This window comes from Mauremys reevesii, linkage group 8 (assembly GCF_016161935.1).
Source record: "Mauremys reevesii isolate NIE-2019 linkage group 8, ASM1616193v1, whole genome shotgun sequence".
NCBI classification, from domain to species: Eukaryota; Metazoa; Chordata; order Testudines; family Geoemydidae; genus Mauremys; species Mauremys reevesii.
In genome coordinates, this window is record NC_052630.1 from 13836407 (window position 1) to 13860888 (window position 24482).

General features: G+C 39.2%; 1 protein-coding gene across 4 annotated transcripts in view; it reads right to left on the reverse strand.

Annotated features, from left to right (window-relative positions):
- RAPGEF6 (Rap guanine nucleotide exchange factor 6) overlaps positions 1-24482 on the reverse strand; it is a 230410-nt gene that overhangs the window by 144647 nt on the left and 61281 nt on the right. For all 4 annotated transcript variants that reach the window (XM_039486057.1, XM_039486060.1, XM_039486059.1 and 1 more), the window contains one exon: positions 8634-8703. In XM_039486057.1, the coding sequence (XP_039341991.1) occupies positions 8634-8703 (70 nt within the window). The remainder of the gene's footprint in view (positions 1-8633; positions 8704-24482) is intronic.

Here is a 24482-nt window from a genome sequence, read left to right on the forward strand (position 1 = left end):
ACATGACTATTCTAGAGGATGACTTTTTGGCCCAGAGGTGGCTATAAATTTCTAGGATTAGGACATCAAAATTTAGGAGAAAATGCCTTTTTGACATAATTAGGTAGGAATAAATCAAAGAATATTGTCACACTGATGTATAGGTAAGACAGAACAGAAATAATATGGGTCTGCGGTTAGCATGTGGTAACTTCTATAAAAAGCTTTGAGTCTTGTGATGTATTAGATATGTTTCTGAAAAGGAGACCGACTCTCACAATGAGCCAGTTTTCCAAGACAGATGATGATGATAAACCAAAGGGAGTTAGATAACCATTATTCTCAGTAGATATCATGTGATCCAACTTTAACCTAAACATACTGAGCGGACACAAAAGATGATGAAAAAGAGTAGGTCACAGGCATACATCAAAGCAGGAAATGTGTGTGCCAGCAAACCATTAAAAATACAAATGAAAGGCTCATATTTTTAAAACATCTGTTTTTTAAATTACACTATGCTTGTAGATATATCGTTCTTTTAATGAACCATGCTTACTTCTCTACAAAATACATATTGACATCCATGCCTTACGTGGAATAAGAAGTAGCATGAACTAGATGATGCAAGAATAATGCTTTTATAAGTACACTGCTACTAGATGTATTACAATTGAAAATTACATTTCATAACTACCAGTTGAAAGTACAGAAACAGTAGACTAGAAAACTAATATCACTGGTCAGACATTTTCCTGCACAAAGAGCAATATTGCTATCAGTATGAAGAACATGGAATCTTCTGTACAGTACAGGTATCTTCCTATTGTAGATCAATACCTCTTTGTACAATTAACCTAACTTTTTCTCCACCATAATCACACAAAATTAAAGCAATTAAATAGTACAGAGGAAATCTCTCTGCATTTAAAAGAAAGGGAATATATACCTAATTTAAACACTTACAGATATATTAAAAGAGCTATTAAAAGATTAGATATACTGAAATGCTAATTTTTAAGAGGATTGGTAATGTAATTTTGTATTATGCAGTGGCATCAGTCACACTGGTTCTTAGGCACAATATAAAACAATGTTCATATGCTTATTTCTCAAGAACCTTAGAATAATCAGCTGGAAATTGAGAAAACTTTTTAATATACAAATCTGACAAGAAAAAATAAACTTGTTATCTTTACACACACACACACCCATGTGTGCACCTGCTCCTTTAAACTGCAAGAGAATTTAAAATAATATATTTTTAATTAATTAAAGAGACGCTCATTTGAGATGGGGAAAATTCTTTGAACCAGGTAGAGATAACCTACAATGATTTGATCATTTAAATCTTAGACAATACTTTTCTGAAAAGAGGTTATTTCCTCAATAAGTTTCAAATGATACTGTTGTTTTTAGAAAATGGAACAATAATTTTACCATTGAAACCAAACACACTGTAAGCTGAGATAATGCAGCATGCCTTACTGGACAATTAAATTGAGTTCAATCCACCTCTTTATAGTGGTCTATTTCAATATTGCCTGCCCCCAAAATTCAAAAATCATGAGTCAGGACTCTTCCGCCCCCACATTCCTGAGGTTTTAAGAAAAGATTAATCTTTTGATTTTTGATCTCTTCCTCCCCACTGCCAAATTCCACCAATTTGGCCATGATTGCAGGAGTTCACCCTAATAGAGACAACTGAAATCAAATTACGGAAATTTGTATAAAGCACTGCCTGAGGGTACAAAGGGCTTTCTAGCTTCTTCCAAAATGCTAATGAAGTTATCCTGTGCTTCACACTAATTAATTATGTACCCTGGTATCTGCACATCAATTAATTTTATACTTTCATACCCACATCAATTCTTCAGCATCTGGCCCCACATCTGCCCATTGCACCCCAGCAGCATCAGGGGCTCTTTACCCCTACACCCTCTTACATTCCAGGATTGGGACACATTTTGGCAGATGCTTATATTCCAGGTAAATACGAAACATCAGTTGCAACTGCTAAGCAAGTGTATCTCTATCTTCATTCTATATTTAGAGCTCAATTCAGACAGATGGGCTTGCATCTCTAAGCACAGCAACAGAATTTGGAAGATAAGACAGTGTTCATCTAAGTATCTGAGATTAGAGCAGAACCTTTACATTTCTTTTACTAAATCAAAGTAAAGAAAGCCACAGATAAACCTTGCTAATTTCTTTAGTTTACAAACACTAACAAGAGTGTGTGGATATTTATAGATAACAGAAATTAACCAGGCAATCTAGATTCTGAGAATAAAAAATTGTCATGTTGAAAAAAATCAGCTGCTATTGTTTTCCATCCCCGGAAAGTCGTGATGTAGAATATGTTGCTGAAGGAGCTTCCCCGGTCCTTATGAAGACAGGGTTTTAATGGAGCTCTGAGGTGCTCCTAATTTTTCACCCCTCCCTTGTTGTGGTCCTCTATCATAAACATGGGGGGGACATGGTGGATCTTATTTCATAGTCTTAATTTATTTGACCAGATAAGCCACTGTTAAAACAACATTAGGCAGCCTCTCTCTCACTACCAGGATACATGTCTGCCTCTGCAGCAATCCATTAGCCTGAGAAGCAAGAAGCAATTTAGATGCTTCTAAAGTACACAGTCACAATATTAGTCCTTATTTTCAGTGTGTAACAGAAAAGACTAGAATGACTGATTTCACAGGGTAGTCTCTAGTCAAAGATATAATTTTATTGACTTAGTATGTACAGCTGCAGTCAGAAGTACCAGAGCATTTCTGTAAGGAGCAGTAAGATCACATGATCTTACTCAATTTTACTCAACAGCCAGTGCTAGCGGGTAACATCCTTCTATTCACAAACACCGTGCTGCTCTTGTGAAATCATCTACTTGAACCTAAAGAAGAAAAAAGGAAGCACCACGAATGAAAGGGGGGAAAAGAGACCACAATACAGTTAGGTCTGCTGCAACTTTTGGTGACGTCAAATAGGATATGATTAAAACCATCAGTTTAACAATAAACAGGTCTCTTTGTTAATCCAGTAAATCACCTAGTTTCCTAAATATGATTTGCCATGCCCATCTGTGTACGCTCTGTTATCCTCATTAACTTAGCTTAGGCTGACCACATTTATGGCCTTTAAAACGGGTCAGTTCTCAGAGGAATCCCCTTAAGAAATTGATTTATATTCTAGGAAGAAGGAGGAGATAACAAGAGATGTGAAAATCTGTCAGCAAACCTATTAATAATCTATGCTGCACTTGTATGTGGTGAAGTGGCAAATATTTGTTGTTTTTATCTGGTCCTCATATAAAATGCTAAATTTGTAACTGAAAACAAAAAAACAACAACTGAAAAACAGAAATTAAACATGAGAGAAAATCAGAGAACTGAACTCAAGGCTTCTGTGAGGCTGTGAAAATAATTACCCATGTGTACACCACAAGCTTGTCCTTTTTTTTTTTTTTTTTTCCATTTTAAGTTCCATGTAGAAATGTGACAAACTTTGTCGATTTAGTCAGTTATGTTTAGCTATAAAAGGTGAAAGCTAACATCATGGAGAAGAAACAATGCGTTTTAGTAATTTGCTTGTCCTAGGTTGAAAATACACTGAAGTTCCAGAAAGGAATTTAAAAGACCCAGATATTTCTCTGCACTGCCTAACTGGAATTTAAGAATACTTTAAATTGCATAAATACTATTAAACACAAATAGTTTAATACACAGTACAGGAGTATAAAAGTTATGTATTTCTCTCCAGTAATGTCTACAATGTGCTTGATGGTTACCAAATAACTAGACTGAGAATTTATATTTCTAGATATTAAATGAAAAATAATTCATGAAAATATATTTATGGTATCATCAGTTCAATTACAAATAAGGGCATCAGTATTTCCTAAGGCTTGTACACCTACAAGTATTTTGACCAGAGATTATGTTCTGTGTCATTTTGCAAATCACATTGAGTCAGCAATTAGCATTTTAGGAAAAATCAAATATCATCATAGAATTTTTTTTCATGAGTCATTTCCCACTTCAGCGAGTTCCTACATCAGAAAGGAGTTGCAAGACAAAATGCATGCAATTTGTCCAGATAACAATGTACCAGGTTTACTAATGAAACTATGCATTAATACATTGTAAGAAAAAAATTGTTCCTAAATTACTTAGAAAGAATGAGCCAAATTCTTCTCCCAGTTAAATGAGTCCAAATCCGCTGACCTAAATGGACTTTACCATGGACATTTACGCAAAGCAGGATTTGGCCCAAGAACTCTCCTCAAAACGTCTGCTTCATTTAAAGGATCACAATTATTGTAAATACATAAAACCTAAAAATTATCAGAGAAATTAAATTTGGAACTAGGATAGTCTACGACTGTGGGATACAGAGGTTCCAGGAAACTTCAGATCAGTTTTTATATTAGAACGGTATAAAAAACTGGCTCACCCCACCAGCCATGTACTGGGTAGCAGCAGTAAATGGGCAAAAATTTGAAGTAGTAACAAGCAAAATAATGCCTGAGGCATTTCACATAGTATTTCTGTACACATCACCATCAAAACAGCCCGAACGAGTCCAAGAAATTATGAACAGCTAACACTTGTTCTTGAGAACATAAAGGACAATCACGAACTTACATGGCATTTTCTTACCTCAGAAATGTTGTGGAAGTGGCCCAAACTATTCTACTCTTCAGCCCCTGGTTTCCTTTTTTCTTGTTATACTACTAATGCCGGTCACCCATTAAATGCCTGTTATATTGCTGCTTAAAGTGACAGTAATCTTAAAAGTTATGCTTCTGTCCGAAAACTTCCTACCTAAATTCCTGATTTTTACTTTTAACATCTAACATTACTATAAATGAAAGAGAAAGACTAATTTTATCTAGTGCTTGATACTGAAGACTACTTTAAAAACATAATTGTGACTTTTGTCATTGTTATGACTTAAATTCATCTGTATGTTAAAAAACTAACACACCAGTTTCCTCCCTACTACTACTACTACTACTACTACTAACACTTTCACTGAATTAGACTGTGAGCGCTTTGGAGCAATAACTCTGTAATCTTACTTGTACTCTCAGGCACGTAGTACACATTTGGTCACTGTAAAACAAGCAACCACCACCACAAGATATAGTTCAATGAAAACTTTAAATTCTGCCTCTAAAGGTGTTAAGGGGAAATGTTCCCTCTTCAGTAATTTCCTTTCTTCAGTGTGGATTATAGTTCATCCCCCTCATCATATGGAGATAGGATCTTAGCCTTCTAATAATGTCACAGACACACCCAGCAGCAGCAGCTGGGGACAAGGGTGACACTAGCCCTGAAGTGAGTTTCTGCTCCAAATGACACATCAGGCTCTATGTTTGTGTCTCAAGGATTGCAGATCAAATTTTCTCAGTTCAAAAGTAAAATGATGATTTTCCTAACTGTCATTATAGCAAACTCACAGGAGATCTGAGAGTCAACACCTTCCACTTGGCCTCCTGCTCACCCTCTCTCTCTGTTCTATTTAGAGGAAGGGGCTATCTTTTTAGGCAGCTGGGGGAGGGAAGGGAGAAGAAATGTTCTTGGGTTGAGGACTTCTGCGCATGGAAAAGGGCTGGGTCCAATCTGTGCTTTCCCAAGGGCCTTCCTCTTTGACAAACTGGTGTTAAAACCCTCTCCCTGCCTGTTTTTCAATGTCAGAGTTCAGTCCCGACACTGAAGCAGAAGGGTCCCTGAATCCTCAAAAAAGTCAGACACCTCCTGAGCCCTTGACAGGGGCCTGGCACCTTTGTCACAGTCAGTCATGATGGATGCCAGCTAGGGGAGTTTGGTGCATGGGGTTGTGGGCATGTACACTGTTCATACCTCATATGGGCTATCAACGCTGCTTCATTCAATAGCATGCCACCGGGCTTCCTAGGCCTTTAAAGCTTGCTTCAGCCCAGCTACCATGAGGATTCTCTCTCCAGCTGCTGAAAGATGTAACAACTGAAGACAGACTAGCTAGACCCTCAAACTTGAGGTGTAATGTCACCAAAAGACTTCATGAAATGCCTCCTTCTGCTCTTAGGGAGAAACTATACCCCAAGTGTCTTTGCTGGTAAAGAATATCGAATAGAGAATGTTAAAATCAGGTAAGACACAGACAGAAGCCACATATTACTGGGCAACTGACACATTGTTCTTTATTGCTCAGATACTGACTTTTGTCAGTACAGTCATTTCAAACAGGGCTTCTAAACTGTCACTATTAGTTTAACTTAAACATGTTTACCAACAAGGGAAGATGGATTGGAAAGCTAGACTGAGGAGCCGATTAGGAGCCTTTCAGCCACTGCAGAGACGTTATAGTCCCGCAATAGCTTTCCACACTGCTGCCACACACACACTGCGCGCAGCAACCCTGGCTGCAGCGCTGGCTGTACACCCTGGCAGGTTGGGGTGTGGCATTGCAGCGCTGCGCTAGTAGCGCTCGCTGCTGGAGCTGGGACACACACACACTGTTACTTTACAGGCGAGAGAATGAGAGAGATATCCCAAACTTAAAAGAAATTAACTTTTTGTTTTGTACTTCTTGTTTTGTTTGTTTGTTTGTTTGTTCTTTTTGCTGGGCTGCTGCTCCGTTGCTACGGAGCTGCTGTTTATCAGCTGTTGAGCTGTTGTGTCTGTGAATCAAACAATGAACAATCCCTGAGATCCCTCCTGTTGTGAACTGCTCTGTGCTCCTCCTCCGCGCGCTGCGCTAAAAAAAAAACAAACATAGCTTGCTCCTGTGATCATGATACCTGGCCTGGCAAACACAAAAATGAGAGGAGAGGGGAACAGTGAAGTCGTGGGAGTCGGCTGTTTGCAATTAAGAGTTAGACTAAGGGGTCAGAAAAGTTTCTGATTTTTTTTCAAAGGAAAAGCTAAAAACACAGTGTGGCTCAAAAAATCCCTCTCTCTTCCCCCCCCCCTGTCACACTAGACCCCACTCCACCCCTGTTTTGAAAAGCACGTTTGGCCCACTTGAATGCTGGGGCTGCTGCCCATGCAATCACTCCCAACAGGCGCTGGAAATGAATGCTGCCACACACACACCCACACGCTGGTAGCTGTGTGTGTGCCACACACAGCGCGCTGCTTAGCACAGCTGGATGACGCTGCTACCAAACAGTGCTGCTGCAAACTGTAAGTGTAGCCAAGCCCCCAGAATAGTTTTGTTTCACACCCGACAGCGGCATAATAGGAAGACAAACCTGAAGATCTGCCTGGTTTCAGTACAACGCAAGTGCATTCTGGAAGGGCCCTGTGTAGTAGGACAATAACATTGGGAATGTACTCTGGGAAAGCAGCTCCAATGTTCCAGCTGTTGATAGGGTTTGTGTGTCAGTGTGGGTAAAACCCAAATCACAATACACAAACTGAACTTGGCAGTATTAATAATCTTAAAGAAACCAAAGCCTTTTCCATAGCTTTTCCAAAGCACGCAGGTATGCCGGGAACAGCAAAGGCAGAATAAATCTGAGATCAGAGAGTCAGATTTCAAAAATTGGCTAATCTTCAGTACCAGTGGTGGAGATAATGGAGGGGGTGGAGTGGGGTGGGGTGTCCTTTAAGGGTATGTGTGTGCCTTTTCAAGCATATTATTCATTTGAATAAAGGAGATTTACTGCATGCATTTTCACATAGGGTAGAAAGAGAACGCTCCCCACAGTCACCTGGCTGTGACAGCTACTGTACTACAGGGCTGGGCCCAGCTACCCACTCTGGGCATTGCAACATGGCGCACAGAGTTATGTGGTGCTCAGGAGCGCCACCAGCTTTTTTGGCGCCCTAGGCGGCGGAACGTCCCACCCGTGAAATACCGCCCCCGACAGGGGCAGTGGAAAGTCCCGCCCCCGAAATACCACCCCCGACAGAGGTGGCTGAAGATCCGGCCACCTCCCCCCAAATGTTAGTGTCCTAGGCAACCGCCTAGGTTGCCTAATGGGTTGCGCCAGCCCTGGTGGTGCTACAATCCTGTGCACCATGTCACAACACCATTCACACAAATTTGGCCCACCAGTGACTCCGTCATGTCACAACAATTGGAGAGGGGAGCCAGGCCTAGCTCCACAGGATAGGAGCTGTCGCTGCCGCACGAATGCAGGTTGGGCTTGCTCTGCAGTCAACCAATGACCAATTGCCCCCCCGCCAGTTGCAAAACCTGGCTCCACCACTGCTCTCTACATTCCTCCCTACTTCACCACAGATCTTCATATTAAGTGAAAGTGCAAAGGCCAAGGGTACCTTAGCTAACAGAGATAGCATGTCTGGGAGATCTAGTGAAAAAGGAATAAAATGGGAGATAAAATATATGAACATACAGCAGGACTGACTAACGCTGACTGAGGAGTACCCAATTAGTTAGCACTGATGGGGCTGTAAAACAGAAAAAATGAGTCATTTTAGAAAGGTTGACGTTACAATCCTAATCATCATCATTACCCATCTAGTTACATTTACATAGCTGTTGCTGTCATGAAAAGGTAGCACTGAGTATAATTGAAATCAGACCAATTTTAATGCAATTTTATAGGAAGCTTTACAAAAAGCCTTCTGTTACCAGGTACAAAACAGTTGCTAAAAAATACAGAAGCATTAAGCACATTTTTAAAAGTCTGTTCTTACCACGATCATTTCAGAAGGTTCCAATATAATACACTCGCAGCCTCTTTTTCCTCCAGACTGCTTGCCAAAACTGGAAAAAAAAGTGGAAAAAAAATATTACATTTTACCTATTTTGGGGGTAAAAACAGTTAACAGAAGGTGAATAATTCAATAACCTAAAGAGGTGGGGAGAAAGAAAGTTCATGGAAACTACTATACCCGAGACTACAATTTAATTTTCTCACACTGTCATTAAATAATTCTTTGAATTTGTACAGCACCTCTCAGAGCACCTCCAAGTACTTTATATAAGCAGGATACCTTTGTGAAATTATTATTTATATTATACTAGAGTCAAGAGAATCCAGTCATGAACAGAACTCCATTGGGTTGGTGCTGCTTAGGAAAAGAAAAAAAGGAAGACAAAAGACAAAAGAAAAGAACAGCCTTTGCCATAAAAAGCTGACAATATAAATAGGGAGAAAGTATAAGATGTGGGTGTCGAACAAGACAGAGGGGAAAGATGTGTGACATTTACAGGAATACAAAGGTTCCATATATTCATAATTTTTATGAAGTAAATGTACAAATTAGAGGCTTCACAACTTATTTTTCAAAGTGAACAACAAATATAGGCAACCTTCCTAACCATTATCATTTGGCATTTTACTAGGTAAAACAGTATCTATTTTACAAGTACATAAACTGAGGCCCAGACAGGTTAAGTGACATGCATATGGTCACACAATGCAACAGTAGCGAAATAATACAAAAACAGCCTCAGAGCAATCAAAATCTGGCCATTTCATAAAAATAGCACTGATAACCATTAGTGATAAATGGAAAGTGCTGTTTTCTAATAATTCTAATAGAGATGAGTTTCTCCAGAAAGTGTTACCAAAACTTTCAAAACTTCCTATATTAGGAAAGGGACAAAATTACAGCAGCTAGCATGTGATTATTTAAAAACATTTAAAAATCTAAGTTGGCCAAATATTTAAAAGAGAGAAAAGGTTAGAAAGAGGGTCAACACAATAACTCAGTGTTATTAATGCATCCTGGTTTAGTGTGCTGCTCTTTGTGCTCTCTGCTGTCAGAGCTGAAGTCTCAGCTGAGACTACAGACTTACAATGAGACGATAATGAGTTCTCTCCTATGTCTGTTTCCCCCCATTTTGACATGTAGTTATTTTCTTCTCCAGAGACAGCACAGTTGTTGTGGTGGGGGTTAACCAAAACTGTTTTTATTAAAACACTGAACAAGCTGTTGATTCTAGCACACGTAATAACTTGATACAGACACCGACTTATATGTATTCTATTCACTGATGCGCCTCAGGTTTTGTTAGAAGGCAGAAGGATAAAAAAAATCCTTGGATGCTATGGGGATGAGATGGCAGAGATCAGCAACGCTGAAGTCAGATATGTCTCCAAGAAAGAGAGCTTAGAACTGTATGGTTTACAGAGTTCAGCACTATATATTTTGTGCAATAGCCAGCCATTTTTGTGTATTTAGCAAAAAAAAGGGAGAAATTATTATAATAAACATTATCTCAAATTAGAGGGGCTAGGCCAAGGCCAAATGAGGGGGTTTTTTTTTACTACTCCTCCTCATTGTAGTACATTCCTTGAGTCATTCTGAAGGTCTATTATTTTAGGATTGTCAGTGGTCCCGATTTTATCGGAGATCCTCACTCTTTGTCCCCTGCACACGGGGACATGTCACAATGATTTTTATAGGTGTTTACCAATATCTCCTATTTTCTGAAACCATAAAACAGCATTTGTTTTGAAGAGATTTCAGTGTGTAGGAGAAGATCAACCCACAGTGGTCGGAGATAAAAGTATTTAGAGATAAATCCCAGCAGTAAGATAGTCAGACAATTGGAGCTACACTTGTACCATCTCTTGCAGAAGTCAATGCAGAATACAGCATGCTTCACATATTAAACAACACAAATTCTTATGTTAAAGTTTGCATTTAAACACTCAAACATCAGGAAACAGAAGAGGCAGCTTCATTAAGCCAGCCAGGTACTGTACATTTTATTATATACATTTGACAAACAAATTTTAAATTTGTAGATTAATCTCACAAAACACATTTAGGCTTGTCTATAATTTACCATTTTAATTAAAATCAATTTAAAAATAATTTATTTAAACCGGTTCAAACTCCTGCATGAACACCCTGAAATCAATTTACAACCAGTTTATATCAATTCATAACCAAATGAATTCAGTTATGTCTCTAAATCAGTAAAATAATTGATATATGACTGAAGTACGTCATCTTCATAATCACCAAGGCAAACCCCAAAAGGAAGTAGCCTTCTTGCAGATTGAGCACCACCTGGATCATTCTTTAGGGAAGTCCTTAAGGTGGTCTGGATGGATGGACAGTCTATGTAGGGATATCCTGTAACGCCACTGAAGCTCTTGGTGCCCACATGATCACCGATCGTGTAGCAGCATTCCGATTCAAGGACACATCCTATCAAGGTAATCAGTATAATGCTCTACAGCTTGCACACAGAAAGCATTTACTTAGTGTTTCCCAATTTTGACAGCAGGGCCCCTGACTATTTTGTCAGTGGCTTAGAAGTTAAGGAAGAAAGTACTTCAGATCCATTGTCCTTCACTGCAAATATGCTTTGAAAGTACAAGTAGTATTGGGTTGGGTAGTTATCTGAAAAGCACCTCAACAAGCTAAATTTAAGTGCACATGTGTTCAACTAGAGAAAAGGATATAGTAATCATAGAATTAACAAAACGTTAGCTATCTATCTTGCCCTCTTTTTCTAAGATAGACAAACCCTTCGAAGTGGCACAGATTTTTGAAGGGAAAACAACTGCATTTTATAATTCATCACAGGGGAAACAAGAAGTCTTAATAGCTGGGCACTGGGCTGCTGCAGCTTTTGGACACCTGCAAAAATACAGCTAAAGAGTACAGTAGCTAGTTCTCTCTGCTAAAACAACCAGTATTAAAATGCGTAATAACTTTGAAATTACTAGGATTCAGAATTAACCTGCTGAGATGAATGACGGTGGTTCACATTTCTCAAAAATATTGTTTCACAGGCTAAAAACTCAGGAAACCAATGTACTCAGATTTGCATTCGTTTATACTCAGATCGCATTTGGAAGGTTACCTTTACAAACAAGCGCTAGGTTTGTTTGTTTTTTTAAATGAAAGTTTAGAAGCAGAATTCTGCAGCAAAGGACTGATTCTGCAGCCAATTCTTTGGTTATGAAAAACAACTCTGGCCATGAGAGCACGTGCAGCTCAGCTTCACTGAACCACCAGCTCATTCTCAATAGTTGTCGCTGGCACACATAAGACATGAAGAATCATGTAACCTTCTGGTGAATGACTAAATAGGAAAGGGGAGGGGGCTAAGTAAGGTTGTGAACTAAAAAGGAGGAATAAAAAGATAAGAGTAAAAAGCAACAGTGTCAAAAGAACAGGAAAGAACAAACATGAGAAGCACCAGCACAGAGGGAAGGGAGAACAAATCATCAACCTATCAGGTACATCGGTACCTTTACATGCCACGGACACTACATTCTTATGCATGGGCACACTACAGAAATCTAATGCTGGAACACACATAGCAAAAGGGTTAAAACAGTTATCCATGCATGGAAAAGGATGAACTAACTTCAGTGGATATTTTAAAATTTTATGTCCCAGAAACACAGATAACTATAAAGACAGCTTCATGCAGCTATTTTAGCGAAACCTCAGATCCTTCCAAGCAACAAAGTTAACAATCCTAACAGTCATTATGATAAAGCATTATGACCAGTAGGAGCATTGCAATTTGAACTGTCAAATTCTGAATTCTGATAACGTATTATAGAAACTGTAGTCTTTAAATAGAACTGCCACACAGTTATCATGATAATGACTAAAATGTTCCCTGCTTGTACTGTAATAGTAAAGAAGCTTTTAGACCATGATTTCCATATTGAAATATGTCAGTTTCAGAGTGGGACATCCACACTAGTAGCTGCTGGCTAAATTCTGTGTCTTCTGTCATGCTTCTTCCATACAGTGCATGACCCAGACGACATAGTCAAACAATCTCCCATGTTTGTTCCTAGCCTCTGTTTGCCAGACGCTGGGAATGAGCGACAGGGAATGGATCACTTGATGATTACCTGTTCTGTTCATTCCCTCTGGGGCACCTGGCATTGGTCACTATCAGAAGACAGGATATTGGGCTAGGAGGACCTTTGGTATAGTCATTCTTATGATTCTGTTGATTCTTATGTTTATAACTCATTTGCCCACTCTTTGCATGATGCATGCTATTATAAAATATAAGGAAATTCAAGCAGTTCATCTCTAGGTCAGGACTGGTTAGAATTCCATTTTATAATTTCTGCACCACAGTCTTAAATATCTAACCAAGGTGTCCTGTGGTCCTGCAATATAATTCTTCTAGATTTAAAACATTGGGAAAGTTCTTTCATTAGCTATAGGGTAATAATTCACCTTCAAAAGTGATTGCCTATTTCACTTCAGTATACAGCAAGGTTTAGTGGTGCTGCACTGTATGGGACTACTTTGTTCTTTATGACACTGCACCTGTTTATCACATATGCACAATAGTTTAATATCTTTTTAACTTTCAGATGAAATCTGAATACAAAGAAGTGTTACAGATGAAAGTTAAAAATGTTACCATTCAAAATGATTACTTATCAAAAATATTTAAAACAAAACTCCTTTAAGTTAAACCTTCTGTAAGTTAAACAGTTCAGTCAATTAGTTTCAATCCCATGCAACTTGAAATTAAAAGCTGACAATATTTTTAAAACATCACTGTAAAGCTATGTATTGTGTTCAATATAATGCATTATTGAACAAACAGTTTTAGCATTTTTTACTTTTCTTTTAAAACTGGTAAATACTTTTCTTATACACACACACGTAAGTTATGAGTAAATTATATTTTACCCAGAATATTGTTCAAGGGGGGCATGATCAATATAATTTCAATGTTGTCAAAATACTACTTTGTTTACATAAATATATACAACCATTCACAAATTCATCTCTTTACTGATGTTGCAACATTTGGCAATTGTGTAAGTGAGAATAAACGTTAATAAACACTAAGTGTATACTGACAGTAAGAAAGGTCAAGCTCCTTACACAGTCAGTTTTCCACTATCAAAATATTGTACCATTATTGACCACTCAATCTGAATGGGCTATGTGCCAGTGACAACAAAACTCATTGCTAACCCTGAAGAACAAATGACTCACTTTTGCAAGTCAATAAAGTGAAGTTTAGTTGACTGACCACGCCAGGTACTGTTTTATTGATTGAATTATGAAAGCACAGCTTTCATAGAAACTTTTTTGCCAGAACTATCATATTTTTAAATAATCATTTTAACATTCCTTTTAATAAGTTACTGCACACATTTCAATGAAATACAAATGGCTAGCTTCAGTGCTATATAATTTAGCGTTCTGCTGACTTGCGCACATGTAGTAAACCTCCTACAAATTTCAACAAATGCTTAAGAGCTATAATAATTCCTCTTTGGCTTATAGTACAACATTAACATGAGGAAACAATAATTAGAGTAGGCACCGAATAAGCTATGAAATTACTCTTAGGGAGAGATCTTGTTTTCCATCCCAACCCTGTGAGAAGATTTACAAACAGTAACATCCATTAGTGCTGGTAGAGTAACTCCTGTAAGGCTTATTGGCACAGGTGGAAGAATAGATGTAGATATATTTGCACAGCACAATTTCAACCCATTAGCCATCTGTCTGCAGAACTTTCACCTGAAGATTAATTGGCTAACTAATCTGAGTCCTAATAATCACTTGGCTAGTTATTGTCCTCAGGACAATAACAAGGGCACTATAATTACTTGATCTGGCATTAGCCAGGGGATTATACCTGAAGAATATTAAATGATGTTTTCAACATTTTTGCTGTTTATAAAAAAAATTCTTCATATAAAGTTTCCTAAAATGTATTTATTTGCATTTCATAAATTAACAGTTGTTCATCAGTTACTTGAATTAAAAAAAGACGGGCAATTCTCCATGCTTTCCTAGGTCCTACACTCAGTCCTACCTTTATTTTATTGATTTTGAGAGACCAAGAGAATGAGCATGCGAGCATGCACTCTAGCTGTGGGAGTAAAAGAAATACTATTCTCAGGACCCCATATATTCTGTAATTCTCTGGCTGCTTAATTTGCTGCAGAATTCATCCTCTGCTGCACAACTGTGCTCCAAAATCTCAGTGTACAATTAAAAAAGAGTTTTTAGGCTTTTATGGAATGTTGTCTTCCACAGTTCAAAAAGAAAAACTATATTTCTGAGAGGTCTGAACTACCCCATGCATCTGAGTTAAAGCCCTATGGATTCCATGATTTCATAATTGTGGAATTTGGCACACACACTCTCATATACAGACACATGCAGCCTCAGAATTTTCATTTTGCTACAGCTAGATGCCTAATGTTTTGTTCCCTGTCTCCTTACCCTGCTGGGACCTGTTCTCACAAGTCTCTTGCTTTTTTTCGTAACTGTGCAGCTCGGAGTATAGTGCATATCTAACCTAAAGGCTCTCTACTCATGTAAAAACATGTCATTATCAGATAAACACACAGTACATTGTGAGTGCTGTCAATGTACACATAGTAAAATACAGTACTTGCCAAGGTGTTTTTATCATACCTTTTGTAATTATGAAATTACAAAAGGGATATTTGTCTGTTCAACTTAAAATCCAATATGTTTATGCAACTTAATCATAGACTATCAGGGTTGGGAGGGACCTCAGGAGGTCATCTAGTCCAACCCCCTGCTCAGAGCAGGACCAATCCCCAGACAGATTTTTGCCCTCCCAAGGATGGAACTCACAAACCTGGGTTTATCAGGCCAATGCTCAAACCACTGAGCTATCCCTCCCACCAGAGACTTAAGTCAAAGAGATCATGTTAGGAGACTGACAAACATAGAAGGAAAAAAATCCAGCACACAGTATGGGCTACATGCCAGGTCTATCCTAATTTCACATGCTGATTGCTGTACTCAATGAAAAGAGACCAGATGTTGAGCATCAACTTTCATATACCTTGCTGTTGTGTATAAAATCAGATCGTAACTGATGTATAAATTAGACCTCTATTAAGATTTGTTTGCTTTCCTTAAACTAACTCTACTCCACTGTATTTCATTTTAACTTTAGCTTGTAAGACTTACGACACAGTTAACGTTTTTAGGCCTGTATTTTTGCAACACGAAACATTGTTTTTTATTTGATAACACATTGTAAAGGTTTATGATTATTATTATTGTTTATAGGAACAGCTGGTAGCAAAGCCTTATACGTAGGTTGCCCTAACACTTCTACCATAAAAGATTTTTGTGACCTTTTCTTGAGAAGATAGAACATCGCCATTGTTTGTATCGGGCCTTTAAAATTCAGTAGGGAAAAAGTCCTAGGTGCAAAGAAGTGCCTTTTCTTTGTCCAATGATAGTCTGTTCACATTTAGCTGAGTACAGCCTTTGGAAAAAAATCACTATTTTCCTTCTGTCACTTGTGTTATCTACTAAAATTCTGGGAGCAAGCTAAAACAACTGGACACGGACATTCTAACGGGCCAGGTCCAAACTGCCACCAACACAGTAGCAGCACACGCTACACCAAGAATCCCAGAAGCAGGCAGCCTCTGTGGAATGGGAAGACCCACCTTGCAATCCCCCTTCACGAGACCCAGTACATGGTCCTCTAGTTTGGGGGCACTATTTATGGTAGGCTCCCCCAGTCACTTCCTCAACCCAGCATGTGGCCAAAGCTACACATTTATTTTTTTTTAAACACACACACACACACCCCTAACAACTTTCTCCTGTGGTCAGCTAAGATAGTCCAGGATTGTCGGAATCAAAAGGATTTACGTGCTTAAAGCAGCTGAATGTCACAGAACACCATTCTATCCCTACCAGAGTCTTCCTATGTAATGCTGAGCAGTCACAAAGTAAAATTTTGGCAGTTGGCCACTAATTAGGTGTTCCTTGTTTTCTGGGTGCTCAGCTCAAGAATCCTAGAGCCTCATATGCAGACATGCTGAGCACTGACAACTGTATTTGCAGTCAGTCAGTGGGAACTATGAATGCTCAGCACCACTGGCAGTAAGACCGTCTGGGCTGAAGAAATAAGCACAGGGCTGGGAGTCGGGAGGATCCAAGATCTAGTCTTATTATATGACCCTTTAACTAGTCTGTCTTCCCCAACTGTAAAATGGAGATGACACACTTATCTCATTGTGAAAATAATTTCACTAATGTTTATGACGCATACAAAAACTACAACAATGAGCACCCTACAAAAGACAACAAGGTTATGAATATTTGCACATTAATACCAGGCTCTGGATAAGCGTGCAGTGAATAAGGCAGGGGACACAAAGTGAATGAGGAAAATTAAAATGAACAGCTGTTAGTTTTGAGCACCACCTATCCTGTGCACTGAATGAGGCAGGAATTGAAGGGAAAAGTGCAGTATATGATCAGATAATTAAATTATACTACATATGTTCAACAGAGCAAAATTAAGATTGCACAAGCAATCTTAAACTGGCATTTCCTAATTTACGAATACCTGACTCTGCAAACTAAATAAGATAATTACAGTTTTGTATGTAATGTTTAAAACAAGGATAAACTAAGTTCAGCTTCAGTCAGTCAAATTAAAAGCGAGTTGGGCATGAGAAAGGGCAGAAGGAACAATGAATGGAGAATGGAAAAGACAGATAAAACTTGGCAGTGGAAAGAACAAACAATAAAATAAAAAGTTAAGCTACTAAATACAAAACTCCAAATGAGCAAGACAATTTTTGTGACAAGATAAAAGCCTTTTCATATTGAGCCTGTACATACAAGGCCAATAGTAAAATCTTACCTCGAACTCAAAACATGTTTTTCTTATTAAAAACAGATCACCACAATGCAAATATTTATATGGCCCTCATTTATCTTAGTATCCGAGTGCTGCTCAGGAAATGGAGATAATCTCTCCCTACCAAGAACGTCTTCCACTGAAATACCTAGAAATTACGCTTGAGGATTTTTTGCTTACTTGTGTGGTGGGTATGTACTGTGTCCATGCATATGAAGAAACTGAGGGAGCACTAAACTGGAAAAAGAAGTTGTGCATTTAATTCTGAAGGTGCTAAGGAAAATGGCGATTCTTCTCTCTTTCAGGAGTCAGTACCATAGTTCCAGCTCCTATAAATTGCATCTCCCGCACTCATTAGTATCCTGCTGCTGGTTGATAGGTCCATTGTTTCAGTGTAATACAGTGCTCATATGAAGTCACAAGCATTGAGGAGATGCCAGGTAGCTAGATCAGTACAAAGCCTTGAACTCTCATGTAGATGTCAGATGAACATCAGTGTATTTTTTAGCAACAGAAATGAGGTTTACAACATATTATAGCCATCTTACACACTAAACACTTCCCTATGAAATTAAAGCATGTTTCTTTAAGTCTTCTTAGTATTACACAGGGATAGAAATATGGAAGGACTGGAAAAATATATTATTCAGACAAAGCACAAGGCTAATAAAGCAATACCTCTAGGGAAACAAAACTAAAGACTAGACAATCTAATCAAAGTAAAGAAAGCATCAGCTGATAATTTAAATAGGAAATCCTCATTTTGGTACAGTATGTTACATATTCTTTAAGGCTTACAGAGAGACAAGAATGAAAATAATCCAATTGCCAATTTTAACCTCACTAAAAAGAAACGTCAAGATAAATGTTAAAAAAAATGGAGCGTATGAGAAACAGATTTCATAGCTATAAATATCTATTGGAAATTTCATTGGTTTGCATACTTTATTTTATTTACAGAACTACGAAAGGCTTAGGTAAGAATTACAACATTATTATCCAATTATTGGTTAGTATTCGTGGTCAGACAATTCAACCATAATAATGTATTGGTTTATCAAGACTTTATGGCTAACTTTTGCCGAAAGGATGCTTTGAACAGTTTTCTTTAAAAAACACAGTGAGCTTTGATTAAATATTTAGATAACCAAAAAAGCTTATTCATTGGAGTACAAAGTCGTAAACTAGATATTAGGAATCTACTGATTTTTTGCTGGCTGAAGCCCAGAAAAGTCAATTCTCTAAGCCAGACTGCAGCTTTTCAATCATTGTAATATGTGCACCTGTTGCTTGATATCCAGACATAACATCTATATTATTAACTGAGATCAAGTCACTGGTCTGCAACACAGTTGCAAGACAAAATGCCTTCCACATATTAAAAAGTCTTTTCTTTTCATTGGCTTTTGTTTGTAAAGCACCTCATTTGCAGTAGACTTCTTTCCCCCACTTTCTGATTCACTGCTGTTCTTAATTAACGGTTTGTAAGCTAACATACACCAGGAAGAGAAAATGTGAGTTATCAGTGCTTCACTAATTATACAAGGTCCAGAAACACCTTTTAAAAATAAAATCAGTTCATTTACCTTACCACAACCAGAATAAAAACATCATCAAGAATAAAATTGTGTCTTTTTAGTCCCAGTACCTGAAACTGGTTTCTGATTAAAACATTAGTGAGGATCCAAATGTAAGGAGCAGCAATGCAAGTTTTCACTCCATCTGTCCATACAAAAATAGTATTTTAACTGCTTATTTCAGCTTTATTTAATTCAAAAGTGAAATAATAAAACACATTATGCTTTACTCCAGGAATTCTTGTGTTGTTCTTTAACACCAGAGAGGTACATTGGTATGTGGATACCCTGGCCTTTATAAATTAGGCCTACATTCCACATATCCTGAAGATGCTAAATAATGTGGATATGCAAATGTTCCCTAACTTTACAAAGAATCACAAGCAGATTAATTTGAAGTCTACAGAATACTAAATACTGCCTTATAATTTTATGGATTGCATATAGTTACACTCTGAGATGGCTAAAAAAAGTAACTGGACTGATCAAATCCTGCAAGTATCCAGCATGTGGCCTGAATTTGTCAGCCATATTTTCTCAAAAATAGCATTACATTTCATGTAAGTTTTAATTTAAATTTGATAGAGCCACAACACTTAAGCACTAATCCTACAAACACTTAAGCATATGATTAATTTTACTAACATGAGTAGCCCAGTTGATTTCAATAGTACAACTCGTGGCAGTAAAGGTAAGCATGTACGTAAGTGTTTGCAGGAAGTGGATCTTAGACATTTTCAACCCCAAGGCCCAAAAAGCACGCTCAAGTAGTATGGGACCCTAATATAACCCACCCATTTATTAAAGTGCTTTACAGCTTTTATAAAGATACAGAGAATCTTGACTATAGAAATCTCTCAAATAGCAGCAGCCTTTAAAACGCCTTCTTGATATAAGCTTTGAACATAATAAACTGTCTTTAAAATGAGGTTTAATTAACATTTAAATGTGTGTAATCTGGGGGGGAAAAAAGCAGGTTTTTTAAAGAAGCAAGCATAGTATTAGGAAGTTAAATCTCACAGACACCAGCAGAAGTAATATTTTTTTCTGGCCCATCTGTAACCTAAGAAATGTTAGTGTGCTTTATTGAAACAGTCATTTTTAAAAAAACTCATTCAATAACTATCTTGATTACTCTCTTTAATCCATGTAAAAGCATCACCAATCTCATGTGCAGTATGATTTAGAAAGAACAGCAAGACATAAAGGAGCCAGTTTACAGCCAAAAAGAGGAATTCAAAACATAGGCTTACTGCAACAGATCCATTATTTATTTTTGGTAAAAATTTCCCCAACATGCAAAATTTTCATCACTCCTTCCCCATCAGCAATGTTTACCGGAAAGCTGAATACAGCACATCACATTTCTCAAACAACCGATTACCTTGTCCCAGGACAGAGGAATGGAAATTAGTTTTTAAAATATTGTTTTCAGAAGTCAGAGCTTGTCTTTGTTTTTGCTTGGGAAACACTTATTTCCCACCCTCATCATCAAGAATGAATAGCAGAGGGCAAGGGCTGATGTTCTAAGCGTCCATGTGCTCATACCCTATGTTGAACCAGACAGTTTTCTGAGCAGGTTGTTCCAAGTGCTGATGTTGGCTGCCATCTTCAAGTGACTATGGTATATTAATGACCTATTCAATGTGACACCAAGGTAAACTAGGTTTTGGATCATGCTGCAGACGCTGGTCATTGGAGAAAACTCGTGGCTTACACTTGAATTATACAGATGAAATACGCTAAAAATTGTCTTGGAAAAGCTCAGCTGCAGGTGCCATCATCTACAATAGTCTGCCAGGAGATACATCATCAAGAGCTCATCAATTTCTGAGAAGGACAAGCTTTGTAGCTGCAGCAGATGTCATTGGCATAGATAAACTTGCACAAGAGTGTAGCTGGCAGGTTGTTGATGTACACGTTGAACAGTATCAGTGAAAAAACTGGCCAAGATCCATGAAAACAGCATCCTGCATTTATACACAGAGCTTTTCAATCACCCGCCAGCTCACCTGTCTTCTAGATGCCCTTTATGGTCATTTATGCTACCACAAGACATGACAGTGGAATCTAATTGCTGCAACGAGTGGTCAGTGACAATAGCAGTTAATCATTCTCTCATCACTGACCCACCGTCTGCCCACCAGGTTTTGATATGCCAAGGCACCTGTCATCATCTCTGAACCAGTTTTGAACAGGACCGAGCAATTGTGCAGCCAATCTCTTTAAATGGGTTTTTTCTAATGACCCCATCATATAGCTGCATTCAACTTCAGACTATGTCATGTATCCTTAACAAGTGCCCACTGATTTATTTTGACAGTGGTCTACCAACTCTCCACCAGGCTGATGATGACACTATCAAATGGCTGGGCACATTGTGCATACCCTGAGAGATCATCAAGAATGTGTCTAATGCATAACACACATTCCAGCAAACACTCAGCATAACTACAGCAATGCGTTTGCCCTTTCAGACTTAGTTTGCAAAGACATAAATCACTTTTCTCAACTATGAATTAACAGAATCTCCCGGATATCCCCAAAAACGTAGAATAGCAATGAATGTTTAATAGGCAAGTGCATCTTATAAACAAATCTACAAGTAATGCCTTTTTTAAAGAATAGGAACATTTGGATTTTTTTTTAAACTCAGGAGGATCAACAACTTCTATTTCAAAGATTGTCACGTGTATAAAACATTTTATTTTTCAAGAGATGTCATTCATAATGACCATATTTTCCATTATGTGTTCCAAACCCTCTTTTCCACATAATTCATTAGAGGAAATAAATAATAGATTCAGATTTCCAGAGGCAAGTTAGATTTCCTTCCAGAGTAGCTGCAAATAAAAACAAATATTATTATTTAGATATGGCTCCCCCGCCCCAGACATAAAAGGAGTTAACCATGCCTTGCCCCAAAGGGATCAATGGAGGAGAGACCTCCAATCAGCCCAGAGAGGCTGTGGGAAACACAGCCAATCAGGGAGGAGTTGCAGGGAGCAACCAATCCAGTCTCAGTAGGTTCATATAAAAGAGAGCTGCAGGGCACTGGCAGAGTGGAGTCTGTTGCTGCTAGGAGCCCAGGAAGTAAGGACTGCATCCGCGGAGGACTGAGAGAACTGCAAGTATGCTGCACAAAGCAATGGCTGGCTCCTGAAACTGAACAGCTGAATACCCTTAGGTGAGGGCGAAGAAGGTGGTAGGGTGAAAGGGAAGTGGCCCAGGGAAATATAGCATCACTGATGGACGTTACAGAGGGGCAGCAGGAAACTTCTATTTACTGGGGCCCAGAGTAGAGGGCGGGCCTGGGTCGCCCCACTGTCCCCTGGGGAAGTGGCTGGACAATAGGATGGTGATATGCACCCCCCAGGAGGGGGATATTCAGAGGACTGAGTCACAAAGAGGGCACTGAGGTTCTGGGAGCTGAGAAAGGAGACAGAGGCGGGAGCAGAGACAGAGTGATGGGGTGCAGACCACAGACATGGGTGTTTGCATCGAGCTAATCCCCAGAATAACCAGGAGTGGCACCAGTCTGGCAATGAGGGCTGCACCCCGTGACACATGCCTAATAATTGAAAAATAAAAAAGTTAGATGACAGTTAACTGCTACACCTAGTGTCTGTCCAATTTAGTGTTGATGCCTTGTTTCTTTCTCTTTACTGCGTCTTATTCTATAAAGGAGACAAAAGTTTACACCTGAAGAGGTTTATTCCTACATTTACAATTTCTTTTGAGTAGAGCATTAGGAAAAGAACTGTCTTGAAAGATAGTTAAAAAGCAGTTTTATACGTTGTACAACATTTGTTTTCAGTCTACAGTAATTCTCTAAAAAAGAATTGGAAAAATTTTCATTACTCAAAGCTAACATTAGCTTTCTCTCCTCTTACACTCCTTCCCCATACCACCCCTGCAACTCCTCCCACCAGAATATTTTAATACAGAGCAGCTACTGCTTTTATATTTTACAATCCCAAACAAAGCTATTTGGGTCAGAAATACAGACCCAATGGATTAATAATTTGACTGATTTTTTTTAATCTAGTAGATGTTCATATTGTACAATAAGACCAAGCAGCAGTTCTGAATTTAATAAACCATGTTCTCTTCAACTAGACTCAGCTATTCTAGCCATACAATGATGTACTATGAAAATAACTGAAGTCTGATCAGTATCATTTCTGATAGCTCCCAGGATGCAGTACAAGCCCATGCTGCCTCCCCCGCAACCCCTCCCCCAAAATATAGCCTTGTTTGGTTTTGCATCTTCAATGATAATTGCAAATACAAACATCCTTTCCAAGCCTTTAATGAAGTATTACCTTTCTCCACTATTACTCCCCAATACAAGATAGCTTAGAGCTTACTCTCCCACTTGAAAAGCAGAGGGGGGAGGCAAACTAAACAAAGCTCCATACCCTAGCAATATGCGATAATACGTTTGTGCAGTTGACACTGAATGAAGCGGAGGGGAATAAAGAGAGGAAGGAAGGTTTGCTTTCCCATGCAGGGGCCAAGGTACCTCAACTTAATCAGTTCTCAAAATCTATAGAGAAAGCCCAGGGCCTTCAGGTCATTCACACAGAGGCTTACGGGGCTCCAAACTATTGCTCAGACCCTCGACACCAGACATGGGCAAACTATGGCCCACGGGCCCGTCCTGCCCAGCCCCTGAGCTTCTGGCCAGAGAGATTAATCCCCAGCCCTTCTGCAGCCACTCTGGCCTGCCGCTCATGCTGGGCAGCATGAGGAGCACAGCTGGCTCTGACCAGGTGTCACAGCTGCAAGCTCCTGCTGCTGGTAAGGGGGCAGGGAGTGGGAGGTCCTGGGGGGCAGTCTGGGAGGAGGGGGCAGTTGGATGGGGTGGAGGTTCTGGGGGTCGTCAGGGGTTGGGGAACAGGAAGGGTTGGGAGTGGGAGTCCCGGGGTTTATCAGGGGTGGGGATGTGGATCGGGATTGGGAGGGCTGTCAGGAGACTGGGAGCCGGGGAGTTGGATAAGGGGGTGGGATCCCAAGGGGCAGTTAGGGGTGGGGAGGTCCCATGGGGGTGGTGGTCAGGGGACAAGGAGCAGAGGGAGGTTGGATAGGGGGTGGGAGTCTGGGGGGGGGCTGTAAGGGGTGTGTGTGGATAGGGGTGGGGCAGTCAGGGAACTGGGGGTTTGGATAGGGGGCAGAAAGTGAGAGGGGGCGGATAGGGGGCAGGGGCCAGACTGTTTGGGGAGGCACAGCCTTCCCTACCCGGCCCTCCATACAGTTGTGCAACCCCAATGTGGCACTCGGGCCAAAAAGTTTGCCCATCCCTGCTCAACACCCATGACAGCATGGCGCTACCATGTGATCTCT